This window comes from Scyliorhinus canicula, chromosome 25 (assembly GCF_902713615.1).
Source record: "Scyliorhinus canicula chromosome 25, sScyCan1.1, whole genome shotgun sequence".
Lineage (NCBI taxonomy): Eukaryota > Metazoa > Chordata > Chondrichthyes > Carcharhiniformes > Scyliorhinidae > Scyliorhinus > Scyliorhinus canicula.
The window spans coordinates 2,218,798-2,232,813 of record NC_052170.1 but is presented as its reverse complement, the minus strand read 5'-3'; the positions used below and the strand labels follow the sequence as shown (position 1 = coordinate 2,232,813).

The window sequence follows — 14,016 nt, the reverse complement described above, 5'->3', positions numbered from 1 at the left end:
CCACTAAGGGGTCAATTGATCTCACTTTTTACATGACATGTCTATGTTTATGGTTGGCGAGTGGGCCGATTGGCCAGGCAAACTTTATGCTTTTGCTGCAACCTTGATCCAGGGTGAGTTGAATTTTTTGGGCCGAAATAAACCTTTAATAAGTCTCTGGTGCCTGAGGTTTGCCCCCACACCTCCCTTACCCCCCCTCCCCTCACCACTGACCCGTCAGTGGCCGGCACCATGCGGGCCTCTGGCCCTGACGTCCGTCCTCGATGCCAGGGGTACCATTGGCTGGCACTGGCCTCGCTGGGGCTGCAGTGGGTGTTTCCCTAGGTGGTCTGCCGGTGGGTGGCGGCCGGTTGGGCGAGGGGGGGTGATGTGGCGGGCAGGTGGGGCGTGGGGGTGGGGGCACCCATACAGCCGGTGTCACTGTGATGAACCAAGTGCCAGTAGGTGTGCAGCAAGATGGCTGCAGTAATGGCGAACCATGCCTGGACACCGCCGCAGTCCCATGGGGGTTCACCCCAGCCACTTGGCCTATTCCCCCGTCCCCCCGGCTCTGGCAGGGCCCCCGTCCCCCCGGCTCTGGCAGGGCCCCCGTCCCCCCGGCTCTGGCAGGGGCCCCGTCCCCCCGGCTCTGGCAGGGCCCCGCCCCCCTGGCTCTGGCAGGGCCCCCATCCCCCCGGCTCTGGCAGGGCCCCCATCCCCCCGGCTCTGGCAGGGCCCCCATCCCCCCGGCTCTGGCAGGGCCCCCATCCCCCCGGCTCTGGCAGGGCCCCCATCCCCCCGGCTCTGGCAGGGCCCCGTCCCCCCGGCTCTGGCAGGGCCCCCATCCCCCCGGCTCTGGCAGGGGCCCCGTCCCCCCGCCTCTGGCAGGGACCCTGTCCCCCCGGCTCTGGCAGGGCCCCCATCCCCCCGGCTCTGGCAGGGCCCCCATCCCCCCGGCTCTGGCAGGGGCCCCGTCCCCCCGCCTCTGGCAGGGCCCCCGTCCCCCCGTCCCCCCGGCTCTGGCAGGGCCCCGCCCCCCCGGCTCTGGCAGGGCCCCCGCCCCCCCGGCTCTGGCAGGTCCCCCGTCCCCCCGGCTCTGGCAGGGCCCCCGTCCCCCCGGCTCTGGCAGGGGCCCTGTCCCCCCGGCTCTGGCAGGGCCCCCATCCCCCCGGCTCTGGCAGGGGCCCTGTCCCCCCGGCTCTGGCAGGGCCCCCGTCCCCCCGGCTCTGGCAGGGCCCCGCCCCCCCGGCTCTGGCAGGGCCCCCGCCCCCCCGGCTCTGGCAGGGCCCCCGCCCCCCCGGCTCTGGCAGGGCCCCCTTCCCCCCGGCTCTGGCAGGGCCCCCGTCCCCCCGGCTCTGGCAGGGCCCCGTCCCCCCGGCTCTGGCAGGGCCCCCATCCCCCCGGCTCTGGCAGGGCCCCCGTCCCCCCGCCTCTGGCAGGGCCCCCGTCCCCCCGCCTCTGGCAGGGCCCCCGTCCCCCCGGCTCTGGCAGGGGCCCTGTCCCCCCGGCTCTGGCAGGGCCCCCGTCCCCCCGCCTCTGGCAGGGCCCCGCCCCCCCGGCTCTGGCAGGGCCCCCATCCCCCCGGCTCTGGCAGGTCCCCCGTCCCCCCCGGCTCTGGCAGGGCCCCCGTCCCCCCGGCTCTGGCAGGGCCCCCGTCCCCCCGGCTCTGGCAGGGCCCCCGTCCCCCCGGCTCTGGCAGGCCCCCCCCCCCAGCCAGCACGGCTAGCACCCGGGCCGGCAGCCTGCAGTCACTCCTCTCCGTGTCCTACGTCCTCCCTCTCTCTCTCAGCAGCCACCGTGCCAGGTTCATGATTTTTCAAAGCACATGGACCACGTCATCGGAAACTCGGCCCTTTGGAGGCGGAGAATTGTGGGTGGGCCCACTAATGAGATGCAAACGGTGTTTAAACTACGCACGGCTGCCGTCGCATTTATGCCATTTTCAGGGAGCCGGAGCATCGGGACAGAGCCGGAGCATCGGGACGGAGCCGGAGCATCGGGACGGAGCCGGAGCATCGGGACGGAGCCGGAGCATCGGGACGGAGCCGGAGCATCGGGACGGAGCCGGAGCATCGGGACGGAGCCGGAGCATCGGGACGGAGCCGGAGCATCGGGACGGTGCCGGAGCATCAGGCCGGAGCATCGGGACGGAGCCGGAGCATCGGGACGGAGCCGGAGCATCAGGCCGGAGCATCGGGACGGAGCCGGAGCATCAGGCCGGAGCATCGGGACGGTGCCGGAGCATCGGGACGGTGCATCAGGCCGGAGCATCGGGACGGAGCCGGAGCATCGGGACGGTGCATCAGGCCGGAGCATCGGGACGGAGCCGGAGCATCGGGACGGAGCATCGGGACGGAGCCGGAGCATCGGGACGGAGCCGGAGCATCGGGACGGAGCCGGAGCATCAGGACGGAGCCGGAGCATCGGGACGGAGCATCGGGACGGAGCCGGAGCATTGGGCCGGAGCCGGAGCATCGGGACGGAGCCGGAGCATCGGGACGGAGCCGGAGCATCGGGACGGAGCATCGGGACGGAGCCGGAGCATCGGGACGGAGCCGGAGCATCGGGACGGAGCCGGAGCATCGGGACGGTGCCGGAGCATCGGGATGGAGCCGGAGCATCGGGACGGAGCCGGAGCATCGGGACGGAGCCGGAGCATCGGGACGGTGCCGGAGCATCGGGACGGAGCCGGAGCATCGGGACGGATCCGGAGCATCGGGACGGAGCCGGAGCATTGGGACGGAGCCGGAGCATCGGGACGGAGCCGGAGCATCGGGACGGAGCCGGAGCATCGGGACGGAGCCGGAGCATTGGGACGGAGCATCGGGACGGAGCCGGAGCATCGGGACGGGGCCGGAGCATCGGGACAGAGCATCGGGACGGAGCCGGAGCATCGGGACGGAGCATTGGGACGGTGCCGGAGCATCGGGACAGAGCCGGAGCATCGGGACGGAGCATCGGGACGGAGCCGGAGCATTGGGACGGAGCATCGGGACGGAGCCGGAGCATCGGGACGGAGCCGGAGCATCGGGACGGAGCCGGAGCATCGGGACGGAGCCGGAGCATCGGGACGGAGCATCGGGACGGAGCCGGAGCATCGGGACGGAGCCAGAGCATCGGGACGGAGCTGGAGCATCGGGACGGAGCATCGGGACGGAGCATCGGGACGGAGCATCGGGACGGAGCCGGAGCATCGGGACGGAGCCGGAGCATCGGGACGGAGCATCGGGACGGAGCCGGAGCATCGGGACGGAGCATCGGGACGGAGCCGGAGCATCGGGACGGAGCCGGAGCATCGGGACGGAGCCGGAGCATCGGGACGGAGCCGGAGCATCGGGACGGAGCATCGGGACGGTGCCGGAGCATCGGGACGGAGCATCGGGACGGAGCATTGGGACGGAGCCGGAGCATCGGGACGGAGCCGGAGCATCGGGACGGTGCCGGAGCATCGGGACGGAGCCGGAGCATCGGGCCGGAGCATCGGGACGGAGCCGGAGCATCGGGACGGAGCCGGAGCATCGGGACGGAGCATCGGGACGGAGCCGGAGCATTGGGACGGAGCCGGAGCATCGGGACGGAGCCGGAGCATTGGGACGGAGCATCGGGACGGAGCCGGAGCATTGGGACGGAGCCGGAGCATCGGGACGGAGCCGGAGCATTGGGACGGAGCCGGAGCATTGGGACGGTGCCGGAGCATTGGGCCGGAGCCGGAGCATCGGGACGGAGCCGGAGCATTGGGACGGAGCCGGAGCATCGGGACGGAGCCGGAGCATCGGGACGGAGCCGGAGCATCGGGACGGTGCCGGAGCATCGGGACGGAGCCGGAGCATCGGGACGGTGCCGGAGCATCGGGACGGAGCCGGAGCATTGGGACGGTGCCAGCCGCGATTTTGTCATCAGAAGCTATTTTCGGCCCAATCAGAAGTCCCGATTTCGGAGTCGGCCGACGGAGAATATTGCCCAATATTTTTCCAGGATTTACATTTGATCTTAATTAGCTTTTAGGGCAATAATTCTTCAATAAAAAGTTTATTTGTTCAAATATATCACATTGATAGACTATGACTTTGTCCCAAACAGTTGTTATATCATTATCTACAATTTTAGTTTATTTGTGCAAATATCTGGAGAGATTGCAAAAAATCAGCTTCATAAAATGGAATAAAATAAAAACATTAAAATAAAGAAGAGTCATATGGACATGAAACTTAGGGTGAGATCTTCTGGCTGTTCACACCGCCGTAATTGTAATTGTCTGCTCCCGCTAACAGCTCACCCTACCACAGGCTTCCCGTGTTGTCTGCTCCCGCTAACAGCGCACCCTCCCACAGGCTTCCCGTGTCGTCTGCTCCCGCTGACAGCTCACCCTACCACAGGCTTCCCGTGTTGTCTGCTCCCGCTAACAGCGCACCCTACCACAGGCTTCCCGTGTTGTCTGCTCCCACTAACAGCTCACCCTACCACAGGCTTCCCGTGATCGTCTGCTCCCGCTAACAGCTCACCCTACCACAGGCTTCCCGTGATCGTCTGCTCCCGCTAACAGCTCACCCTCCCACAGGCTTCCTGTGATCGTCTGCTCCCGCTGACAGCGCACCCTACCACAGGCTTCCCGTGTCGTCTGCTCCCGCTAACAGCTCACCCTCCCACAGGCTTCCCGTGTTGTCTGCTCCCGCTGACAGCGCACCCTACCACAGGCTTCCCGTGTTGTCTGCTCCCGCTGACAGCTCACCCTCCCACAGGCTTCCTGTGATCGTCTGCTCCCGCTAACAGCGCACCCTCCCACAGGCTTCCCGTGTCGTCTGCTCCCGCTAACAGCTCACCCTCCCACAGGCTTCCTGTGATCGTCTGCTCCCGCTGACAGCTCACCCTACCACAGGCTTCCCGTGTTGTCTGCTCCCGCTAACAGCTCACCCTACCACAGGCTTCCCGTGTCGTCTTCTCCCGCTGACAGCACACCCTACCACAGGCTTCCCGTGTCGTCTGCTCCTGCTGACAGCGCACCCTACCACAGGCTTCCCGTGTCGTCTGCTCCCGCTGACAGCGCACCCTACCACAGGCTTCCCGTGTTGTCTGCTCCCGCTAACAGCTCACCCTACCACAGGCTTCCCGTGATCGTCTGCTCCCGCTGACAGCGCACCCTCCCACAGGCTTCCCGTGTTGTCTGCTCCCGCTGACAGAGCACCCTCCCACAGGCTTCCCGTGATCGTCTGCTCCCGCTAACAGCTCACCCTCCCACAGGCTTCCCGTGTTGTCTGCTCCCGCTAACAGCTCACCCTCCCACAGGCGTCCAGACAGCATGGGGTGGATTCAATGGGAAATCCCATTGACAGTGGAAGGACCAGAGAATCCTGCCTCCCACACCACGGGGAGGCCAGAGAATTCGCCTGATAACTCGGTTCCTCTCTCCACAGATGCTGCCAGACCCGCTGAATTTACCCAGCATTTTCTGTTTTTGTTTCATGCAATGGATGGTACATTAATGAAATGACACAGTATACACAGCACATACTCAGAAAACAATAGTGATTATAGTTCAAAAGTGTAACTGTTTGAAACTATACATTTATAAAAACAATATTTCTGCCATAACAGAAACAGTGTATTGTGTAGTATAAATAACTGGCATTTAGATATTGTTTGTAGTAAAACTACTCAAGCTTCTTCACAAGAGAGCGATGTAACATAATTTAACACTGAGTCACATAAGGAGATCTTCAGACAGAAAAAGAAAGAATTGCATTCATATAGTCTGTGAATGGCACAGTGTCTCAGTGAGTTAGCACTGCAGCCTCACAGCGCCAGGGACCTGGGTTCAATTCCAACCTCGGGTGACTGTGTGGAGTTTGTGCCGAATCTGCATGAGTTTCCTCCGGATGCTCTGGTTACCTCCCACATTCAGGATGTACAGGTTAGGTGGATTGACCATCCTAATTGTCCCTTAGTGTCTAAAAGGTTAGGTGGGATTACTGGGTTACAGGGATAGGGTGGGGGGGATGGGATGCTCTTTCAAAGGTTCGGTGCAGCCTCCTGCACAGCAGGGATTGTATGATAGTCCTCTTTAATGACCACGGGACGTCCCAAAACACTTTCATGTAGAGTATTGTTTTGAAGTTTTCTCACTGTGATACTGTATGAAATATAGCAGCCAATTTATGTACAACAAACTCCCACAAACAACAATGAAATAAAGAGATAATGGGTGCAATTTGATGGCCTCGTTGAGCCCGACTAGATGATGCGATGGGGTCATTGAATCTGGCGAGAGGCCTCTCGTGAGATTCTCAACACTTAAACTGCCTCGCGAGATTACATAAGATCTTTACGCGGCCGGCCAGCCAATTCTCGCTCTCAGCCGGCGGGAACTCAGTGTTGAAGGGTCGGGTGGCGGCCTGTGGGGAGGGAATGGGGGCCAACCCCTACCCCGAGAGGGCCTCCGATGTGGCTTGGCCTGCGATCGGGACCCACCGATCGGCGGGCCGGACTCTCTGTCTCCCGGCCTCCTTTCTTCCGAGCCGGCACCTGTACTCCTGCACCATGTTGGGTCAGGGCTGGTGCAAACAAGGGAGACACCGCACATGCATGGAAATCGCGCTGGTAGGACAGCGCATGTGCGGGTTTGCGCCAAACCCACTGCGCATGCGAGCATCCCCCCGCGTCCATTCCAAGGCCGGATCAGCAGCTGGAGCGACGTGAACCGCTCCAGAACCCTGCTGGCCCCTGGTAGGGGCCAAAATTGCTGATCCTGGGGCTGTGTTGATGCCATCGAGAAACGTGACGGCGTTTCCAATGGCGTCAACACTTAGCCTCAGGATCAGAAAATCCCGCCCCATGTCTTTAGCCCCAGGTATGAGATCCTGGTCCTCAAATACTCTTTTCCTCAGCCAACAAATGGCTAAGCTGACATATTGGAGGCAGTGGTGAATTTTGTCCTTTTTGTCTACCTTCATTGAGAGGAGGTTTATAAGATATGGAAAATTGTCCACATTAATCTTAAGCAATGGGGGAAGAGGCTTTGCTGCAGAGCTTAGTTTTCAGTGGTTAAAGAAAGGCCAATTTTCTCAAATGCTTTGGAGAAAAAGTAAATAATGACCTGGAGCTGAGTTGCTGATTGAGTGTGCACACAAGTGCACATGGCTCAATTGGAGTAATTAGATTGAAGGTTGCATAGATTGAACAGTTTCCTGTCTGGTCTGTAGCTTATCTCCATACCGATAGCTAATTGTTTTGAGGTGAGGTGCAGTATTGCAGCTAAGAAAATGGAGGAGTTGGTGCAATTACACAGCCTTACATGACCGCAGTCTTCACCAAGGTAGAATCTGAAGTGGTTCCATTGGTGAGGATGACACTTTGCCTGTAATCATGGAGTAGGGCTTAGTGTAGAGACAGCTGAAGGTACAGCCCCCAATGGTGGAACAGAAATTGGGGTGTGCAAGAGACCAGAGTTAGAGGACTACAGAGCTCCCTGAGAGTTATTGGGTTCAGGGGAGGTACACTTTGCCCACAATTCCACTTTCCTGCCTGTTCTCTGTAATCCTGAACTCCCCGAAAATATATCTATCTCGGATACCTCTATACAACAACTCAAAATCTACTGCACTCTGGCATAGAGAATTCCAAAAATTCATAACACTCCAAGCAGTAATTTGTCCTCATTGCCATCTTAAATGAGAAACACTCTTCCCTCCAAACCTAAGGATAGAGGATGTTTGGGCATGGAAACATTTAAACACAAGAATGAAATATTTAAAACTCATGCCTAGTCTTCATTTAATCTGTACAATTGTTTTAAAATCTTTCACGGGATGTGGGCATTGCATATGGCAGACATGCAATTATATCAGTCACAACAGATATCAATTAGCCAGTTGTTTCCATAAAGCTCTCTTGTTACCAATCTTGTTGATGGGCTAAACCCATCTCGAAACCATCAGCATTTGTGGAAATTAAAATATAATTTTAACCACAATAATTTCAAAAGAGACCAACAATACCGAGGATTTTCAGTAATGAGCTACCTTTACAGTTAATACATTAATTATTACAAATAATCTTTCATACTGTAATGTACAGGGTTCCTCAGTAACCATATGAACAACAAAGATCTTTGGAATTTCCCCCCAAAAAAGAGGGAATGTCATCATTTTATTTCGAAAACCCGTTTCCAATTATTCGATCAGGATATGGATCACGTTTCTGTAAAGGAACATTTTCCTGGTGTTCATTTCCATTGGGGATCTGTGAATTGTTGTTGGGTTTTGCTTTGTATACATTATATAATCCTCTTTTACGGGCTCTGCATTTCCAGTACAAGGCAAAGGCTAGGATTATGATCAGTGCACATATTCCTGCCAACACCATACATAATATACATGTGTCACCTAAGAAAACATTCAAAAACATAGTTAATCAAATCTTTGGCAATCCCAGGACAATATATTTATGACAAAGCAAAACATATTGTTACAAATAATAGGTATTTTTAAATAGAATATCTATTGTGCTATATTCAGCTCTTCCCTGTTTTGCAAATTCACCACCTTTTCATTCTTTCCATACCACAGGATACTTCGGATTTTTATGGAGGACAGGTCCCAGTTCTAAATCCCTAGCTTTTTACCAGTTACACACATACAGGAATTATCCTGTAGGTGATGCAGATTAATTTCCCTCTGTGGAGCTTAAACTTTAGTCCAGCTAAGATCCTTCCATTTCCTTCCCTGTCACAGGGGAGAAGAGTTTATGGGTGGGATTCTCCATCCATTAGCGGCAGCAAAATTCTCCATTTCCACTGCAATGAATGGGAGATTTAACTGAGCACCAAATTCTCCACCCTCACTCACAGCTGGAGCGGAGTCGCAACAGAGAATGCCTGCCTATATTTAGAGCAGAGAATAATGGGAAAAAGGGTGTTGGCAGCCATTTATAGGCTTCCTTTTTCTCTTTTTGTAATTGGCACATGTGTTTGTCAATGCTTTTCTTTTTCAATCTCAAACCTGATTCGTTATTACCTATCTGGATCCTATTGGCTGGGGACAATTGGTTAGCCCATGCTCCTTGTTCCTTGGGGAATATGAGTTCCCCCAATGCGGGGGGAGGGGGAGGGGGAGGGGGAATCGTTAGCTTTGCAGCTGTATAAGTAGAGCTGACCAGTGTGGTACCGGCTAGAGACACTACTGGTGCAATGTATATATTGTTGCTTTTCTGATTGGAGGGCTGTGACTAGTGGTGTACCGCAGGGTTCAGTGCTGGGACCTTTGCTTTGCTGTTCGTAACTGGTCTGATTAATAAGTTTGTGGACGACACAAAGGTTGGTGGAATTGTGGATAGCTATGAGGACTGACAGAGTATACAGCAGCATTTACATCGTTTGGAGACTTGGGCGGAGAGATGGCACATGGAGTTTAATCTGGACAAATGTGAAGTAATGCATTTTGGAAGGTCTGATACAGGTAGGGAACCCTTAAGAGTATTGACAGTCAGAGATCTAGGTGTACAGGTCCACAGGTCACTGAAAGGGGCAACACAGCTGGAGAAGGTAGTCAAGAAGGCATACGGCATGCTTGCCTTCATTGGCTGGGGCATTGAGTATAAAAATTGGCAAGTCATGTTGCAGCTGTGTAAAACCTTGGTTAGGCCACACTTGGAGTATAGTGTTCAATTCTGGTTGCCACACTACCAGAAGGATGTGGAGGCTTTAGAGAGGGTGCAGAAGGGATTTACCAGGATGTTGCCTATGGTATGGAGGGAATTAGCTACAAGGAGAGGTTGAATAAACTTGATTTGTTCTCACTGGAACGAAGGAGGTTGAGGGGCGACCTGATAGAGGTCCTCAAAATTATGAGGGGCATAGACAGAGTGGATAGTCAGAGACTTTTTCCCAGGGTAGAGGGGTCAATTACTAGGGGGCATAGGTTTAATGTGCGAGGGGCAAGGTTTATAGGAGATGTACGAGGCAAGTATTTTACACAGAGGGTAGTGGGTGCCTGGAACTCGCTGCCAGAGGAGGTGGTGGAAGCATGGACGATAGTGACGTTTAAAGGGCATCTTGACAAATACATGAATAGGATGGGAATAGAGGGATACGGACCCAGGAAGCGTAGAAGATTTTAGTTTAGACAGCCAGCATGGTCGGCATAGGCTTGGAGGGCCGAAGGGCCAGTTCCTGCACTGTACGTTTCTTTGTTCTTTGTTTGTTTGTAAACTTACTTCCTGTTTGACTCTGCAAACACGTGCAGGATTCTTCGTGGCCCTCATACTTTAGTTCCCTTACATGGATGTAAGATGGCTTTCCAGAGCAGGATATTGAGGAATCAACTAGGGAATGGGCTATTTTTGATCGACTATTGTGCAATGAAAAGGGCTGATTAATAGTTGTGTTGTAAAGGAGACTTCAGGAAACAGTGACCATAATAGGATAGAATTTTACATTAAGTTTCAAAGTAATGTAGTCCAATCCGAGACTTGGGTCTTAAATTTAAGCAAAGGAAACTATTCAAGTATGAGGGGCAAATTGGCGGTGGTAGATTGGGAAATGATTTGAAAGTAAGATGATAAACAAGCAATGGCTGATATTTAAAGAACTAATATATAGTTAACAACAAGATATCCATGCCTACTCTTTCTAATCAACCTCCATTTTTCCATGTGACTGTTCATTCGAGCCCAAAGAATTGTTTATAGAAGATTCCCCACCATCAAAGTTAAAGTGCCTGGCCTGTAATTGCTGAGCTTATCTTGAGAGTGTAGAGAATGCTGCAAAATTTGGCCAACACCCCCACAATTTCCACTCTCCCTTCACAATTCTTGGATGCATCTCACTTTCCCCTCGTCACTATGAGAATTGATGCCCACCCATGTACTGCAGCTCACTGAGCTGCCAACACCTCACACCATGGACCGGCACTGTGTGGATTCACAGCTGTACCTCTCCTCCTGCAGTGTTATTGCTCGGACAGTCTGGGCAAACACAGAGCAGGAGGAAGGTGCTTCTACACACAAAGAGGAACAAGAGGAAGAGAGTGTCACTCTGGATCACTCATACTCATGTCCCAGAGGCTAGTTACAGAGCAGCATTGTTACAGGCCGGGAGTGGTTCATCCATTTGTCCCTTCATCAGCCAGGATGGAGTGGAACAGGATCCTTAATCAAAATAAATAAATAGCAGAATGTTGTAGCACAATGTGACCCTCTGGATTAAAATGGAGTGACTGAAATGCTGTTTCAATCCTCAAAAGATTAATTATTTATTCATTGAATTCTGACCAATGTTACAAACTGACCTGTGACCCTGATGTCCACTTCCATCTCTTCAATTCCATATGGATTGGTAGCTCTACATTTATAAATTCCTTGATGTCCTGATGTTGCGTGGGAAATACGGAGGATTCCAGGGGGACCAATCTCAACCTTTCTGCTGTTACTGGGATCTTCCCACTTTAATGTAGGTGTGGGATTTCCATTGGAATTGCAGATCATTGTAACCTCATCACCTTTACTGATGTTTACTGGAAACCCTGACACAGTTTTGTTATTCACTGATATGCTTGTGTCTCCTGGTTTATCTGGAAAAGAGATCAAAAGATTAAAATAGCCTGTCATACTCAGAGTCAGTGACACACTTTTGTGTGTAGATTAGCTGGATGCCGAAATTCAGCCACATATTCACCTTCCAAGAGCCATTTTTGAACAGCCAAATTCTTTCAGCGCTGTCTGAAATCTACTCCTGGGCCTCAAGTTAATTTGTGTATTGAAATGTAGTGTCATTGTTTAAAAAATAGTATGGACCGGACAAGGAACATTAAAAGGAATAGCCTTAATGTTTTGTACATGAACACATGGAGCATTCAAAGTAAAATGGATGAATTAGTTGCGCAGATCGATGTGAAGGGATATAATATAGTTGGGATTACGGAGACATGGCTCCAAGGTGACCAAGGATGGGAACTAAACAGTGAGGATATTCAGTTTTTAGGAAGGACAGACAGACAGAAAGGAAAAGGTGGTGGAGTTGCATTGTTGATTAAAGAAGATATTGATACAATATTGAGAAAGATATTAATACAGAAGATGTGGAATCTGTGCAATATGGGATCTCATAGACACGTACAAAATTCTAACAGGATTAGACAGGGTAGATTCAGAGAGAATGTTCCCGATGGTGGGGGGTGTCCAGAACTGGGGGTCATTTCTCCACCCAGAGAGTGGTGAATCCGTGGAATCCGCTACCACAGAAAGTAGCCAACACCTCGCACCATGGACCGGCACTGTGTGGATTCACAGCTGTACCTCTCCTCCTGCAGTGTTATTGCTCGGACAGTCTGGGCCAAAGCATTGTGTCATTTCAAGAATGAATTAGATATAGCTCTTGGATCTGAAGGAATTGAGTAGTGGGGGCATGGAATGCACTGTCTTGTGGAAGTAGTTGAGTCGGAAACATTTGGGACCTTCAAGCGGCTATTGGATAGGTACATGGATTACGGTAGAATGAAGGGGTGTAGATTAATTTGTTCTTAATCTAGGACAAAAGTTCAGCACAACATCGTGGGCCGAAGGGCCTGTTCTGTGCTGTATTTTTCTATGTTCTATGAAACGAGGCATATGGGGGAAATGCAGGATCAGGATATTGAACCTGATGATCAGCCATGATCATAATAAATGGCGGAGCAGGCTGGAAGGGCTGAATGGCCTCCTCCTGCTTCTGGTTTCTATGTATGTCTCTATAAAACCAACATAGCAGCAACTGCGCTGAATTTTCCAGCCCTTCCTGCCAGTGGGTTCTTCCAGTGCCACTCATGGTGACCCCACCCCCCCCCCCCCCCCACCCCCACGGTGGGTTGTTGATCGAGCTTTCCCTTCACTCTTGAATGCAACTCAAGTACCCTGCTTTGATACTGACCACAATGTTTTTAACACTCTTGCTATGATTGACAGCTCCTCACCACATCAAAAACAGCTAAGTAAAAACACTCTAACTGTCCACCATTCGGCCAATCTTTGTGTTATCTGCAAATTTTCCAATCATGCTCCTCACATCCATGTCCAAATCGTTAATATATAACACGAACAGTAAGGGTCCCAACACAGAGCCCTGTGCAGCATCACTTGCAATACCTTCCAATTGCAAGGGCAGCCATCGATCATCATCCTTTATTTTCTGTTACAAAGCCAACTTTTTATCCAGTTTGACACATTGCCCTCTATCCCATAGGCTTTAACTTTCTTGACCAATCTGTCATGTAGGACTTTGTCAAACGCCTTGCGAAAATCCATGTACACCACATCCACTGCACTACCTTCATCAACCCTTCTCGTCACTTCCTCTAAGAATTTGATTAAATTTGTGAGGCAAACTTCCTTTAATAAATCCATGCTGACTATCCCTGACTAGTCCATGCCTTTCTATGTAACAGTTAATATTATCTCCCACCACTGACGTCAGACTAACTGGCCTATAATTGTTCCGCATTTCCTTCGATCCCTTTTTAAACAATGAAACCACATTTGTATTTCTCCAGTCCTCCTGGCGCCAAGAGCGGCGCGAAGCACTCCGGCGTTGGGCCGCCTGGCTAGGCTGGTGCCGGCGCGAGTTGGCGCCGCACCAACTGGCGGCGAAGGGCTGCCGTGGGCCGGTGCGAGTTGGCGCATCCGCAGAAACGCCGGCGTGTTTGCTGCGCATGCGCAGGGGGGTGTTCTTCCCCGCGCCGGCCATGGCAGGACTTACAGAGGCCTAACGGAGGGAAAGAGTGCCCCCACGGCACAGGCCCACCCGCAGATCGGCAGGCCCCGATTGCAGGCCAGGCCACCGTGCCTCCCCCCCCCCCCCCGAGGTCTCTACTAGACGCCCTCCAAGCCATGTCCCGCCAGGATGGACCATGTCCATTTCACGGCGGCGGGACTGGCCGAAAACGGGCGGCGGCTCGGCTCATGGTGGCCCAGAGAATTGCTACTAACGGCCCTCAACCGGCGCGGCGTGATCCCCACCCGAAAACCGGGGATCATGCCGCGGGTGGGGCGGGGCGACAGGGCGGAATTCACGCC

General features: G+C 54.0%; 1 protein-coding gene across 1 annotated transcript in view; it reads right to left on the bottom strand.

Moving 5' to 3' along the window:
- The window catches only part of LOC119956995 (hemicentin-1-like), a 339,271-nt gene that overhangs the window by 144,065 nt on the left and 181,190 nt on the right, over window positions 1-14,016 (bottom strand). Inside the window, exon 28 of the mRNA XM_038784579.1 lies at window positions 11,259-11,540. Within this exon, the coding sequence (XP_038640507.1) occupies window positions 11,259-11,540 (282 nt within the window). The remainder of the gene's footprint in view (window positions 1-11,258; window positions 11,541-14,016) is intronic.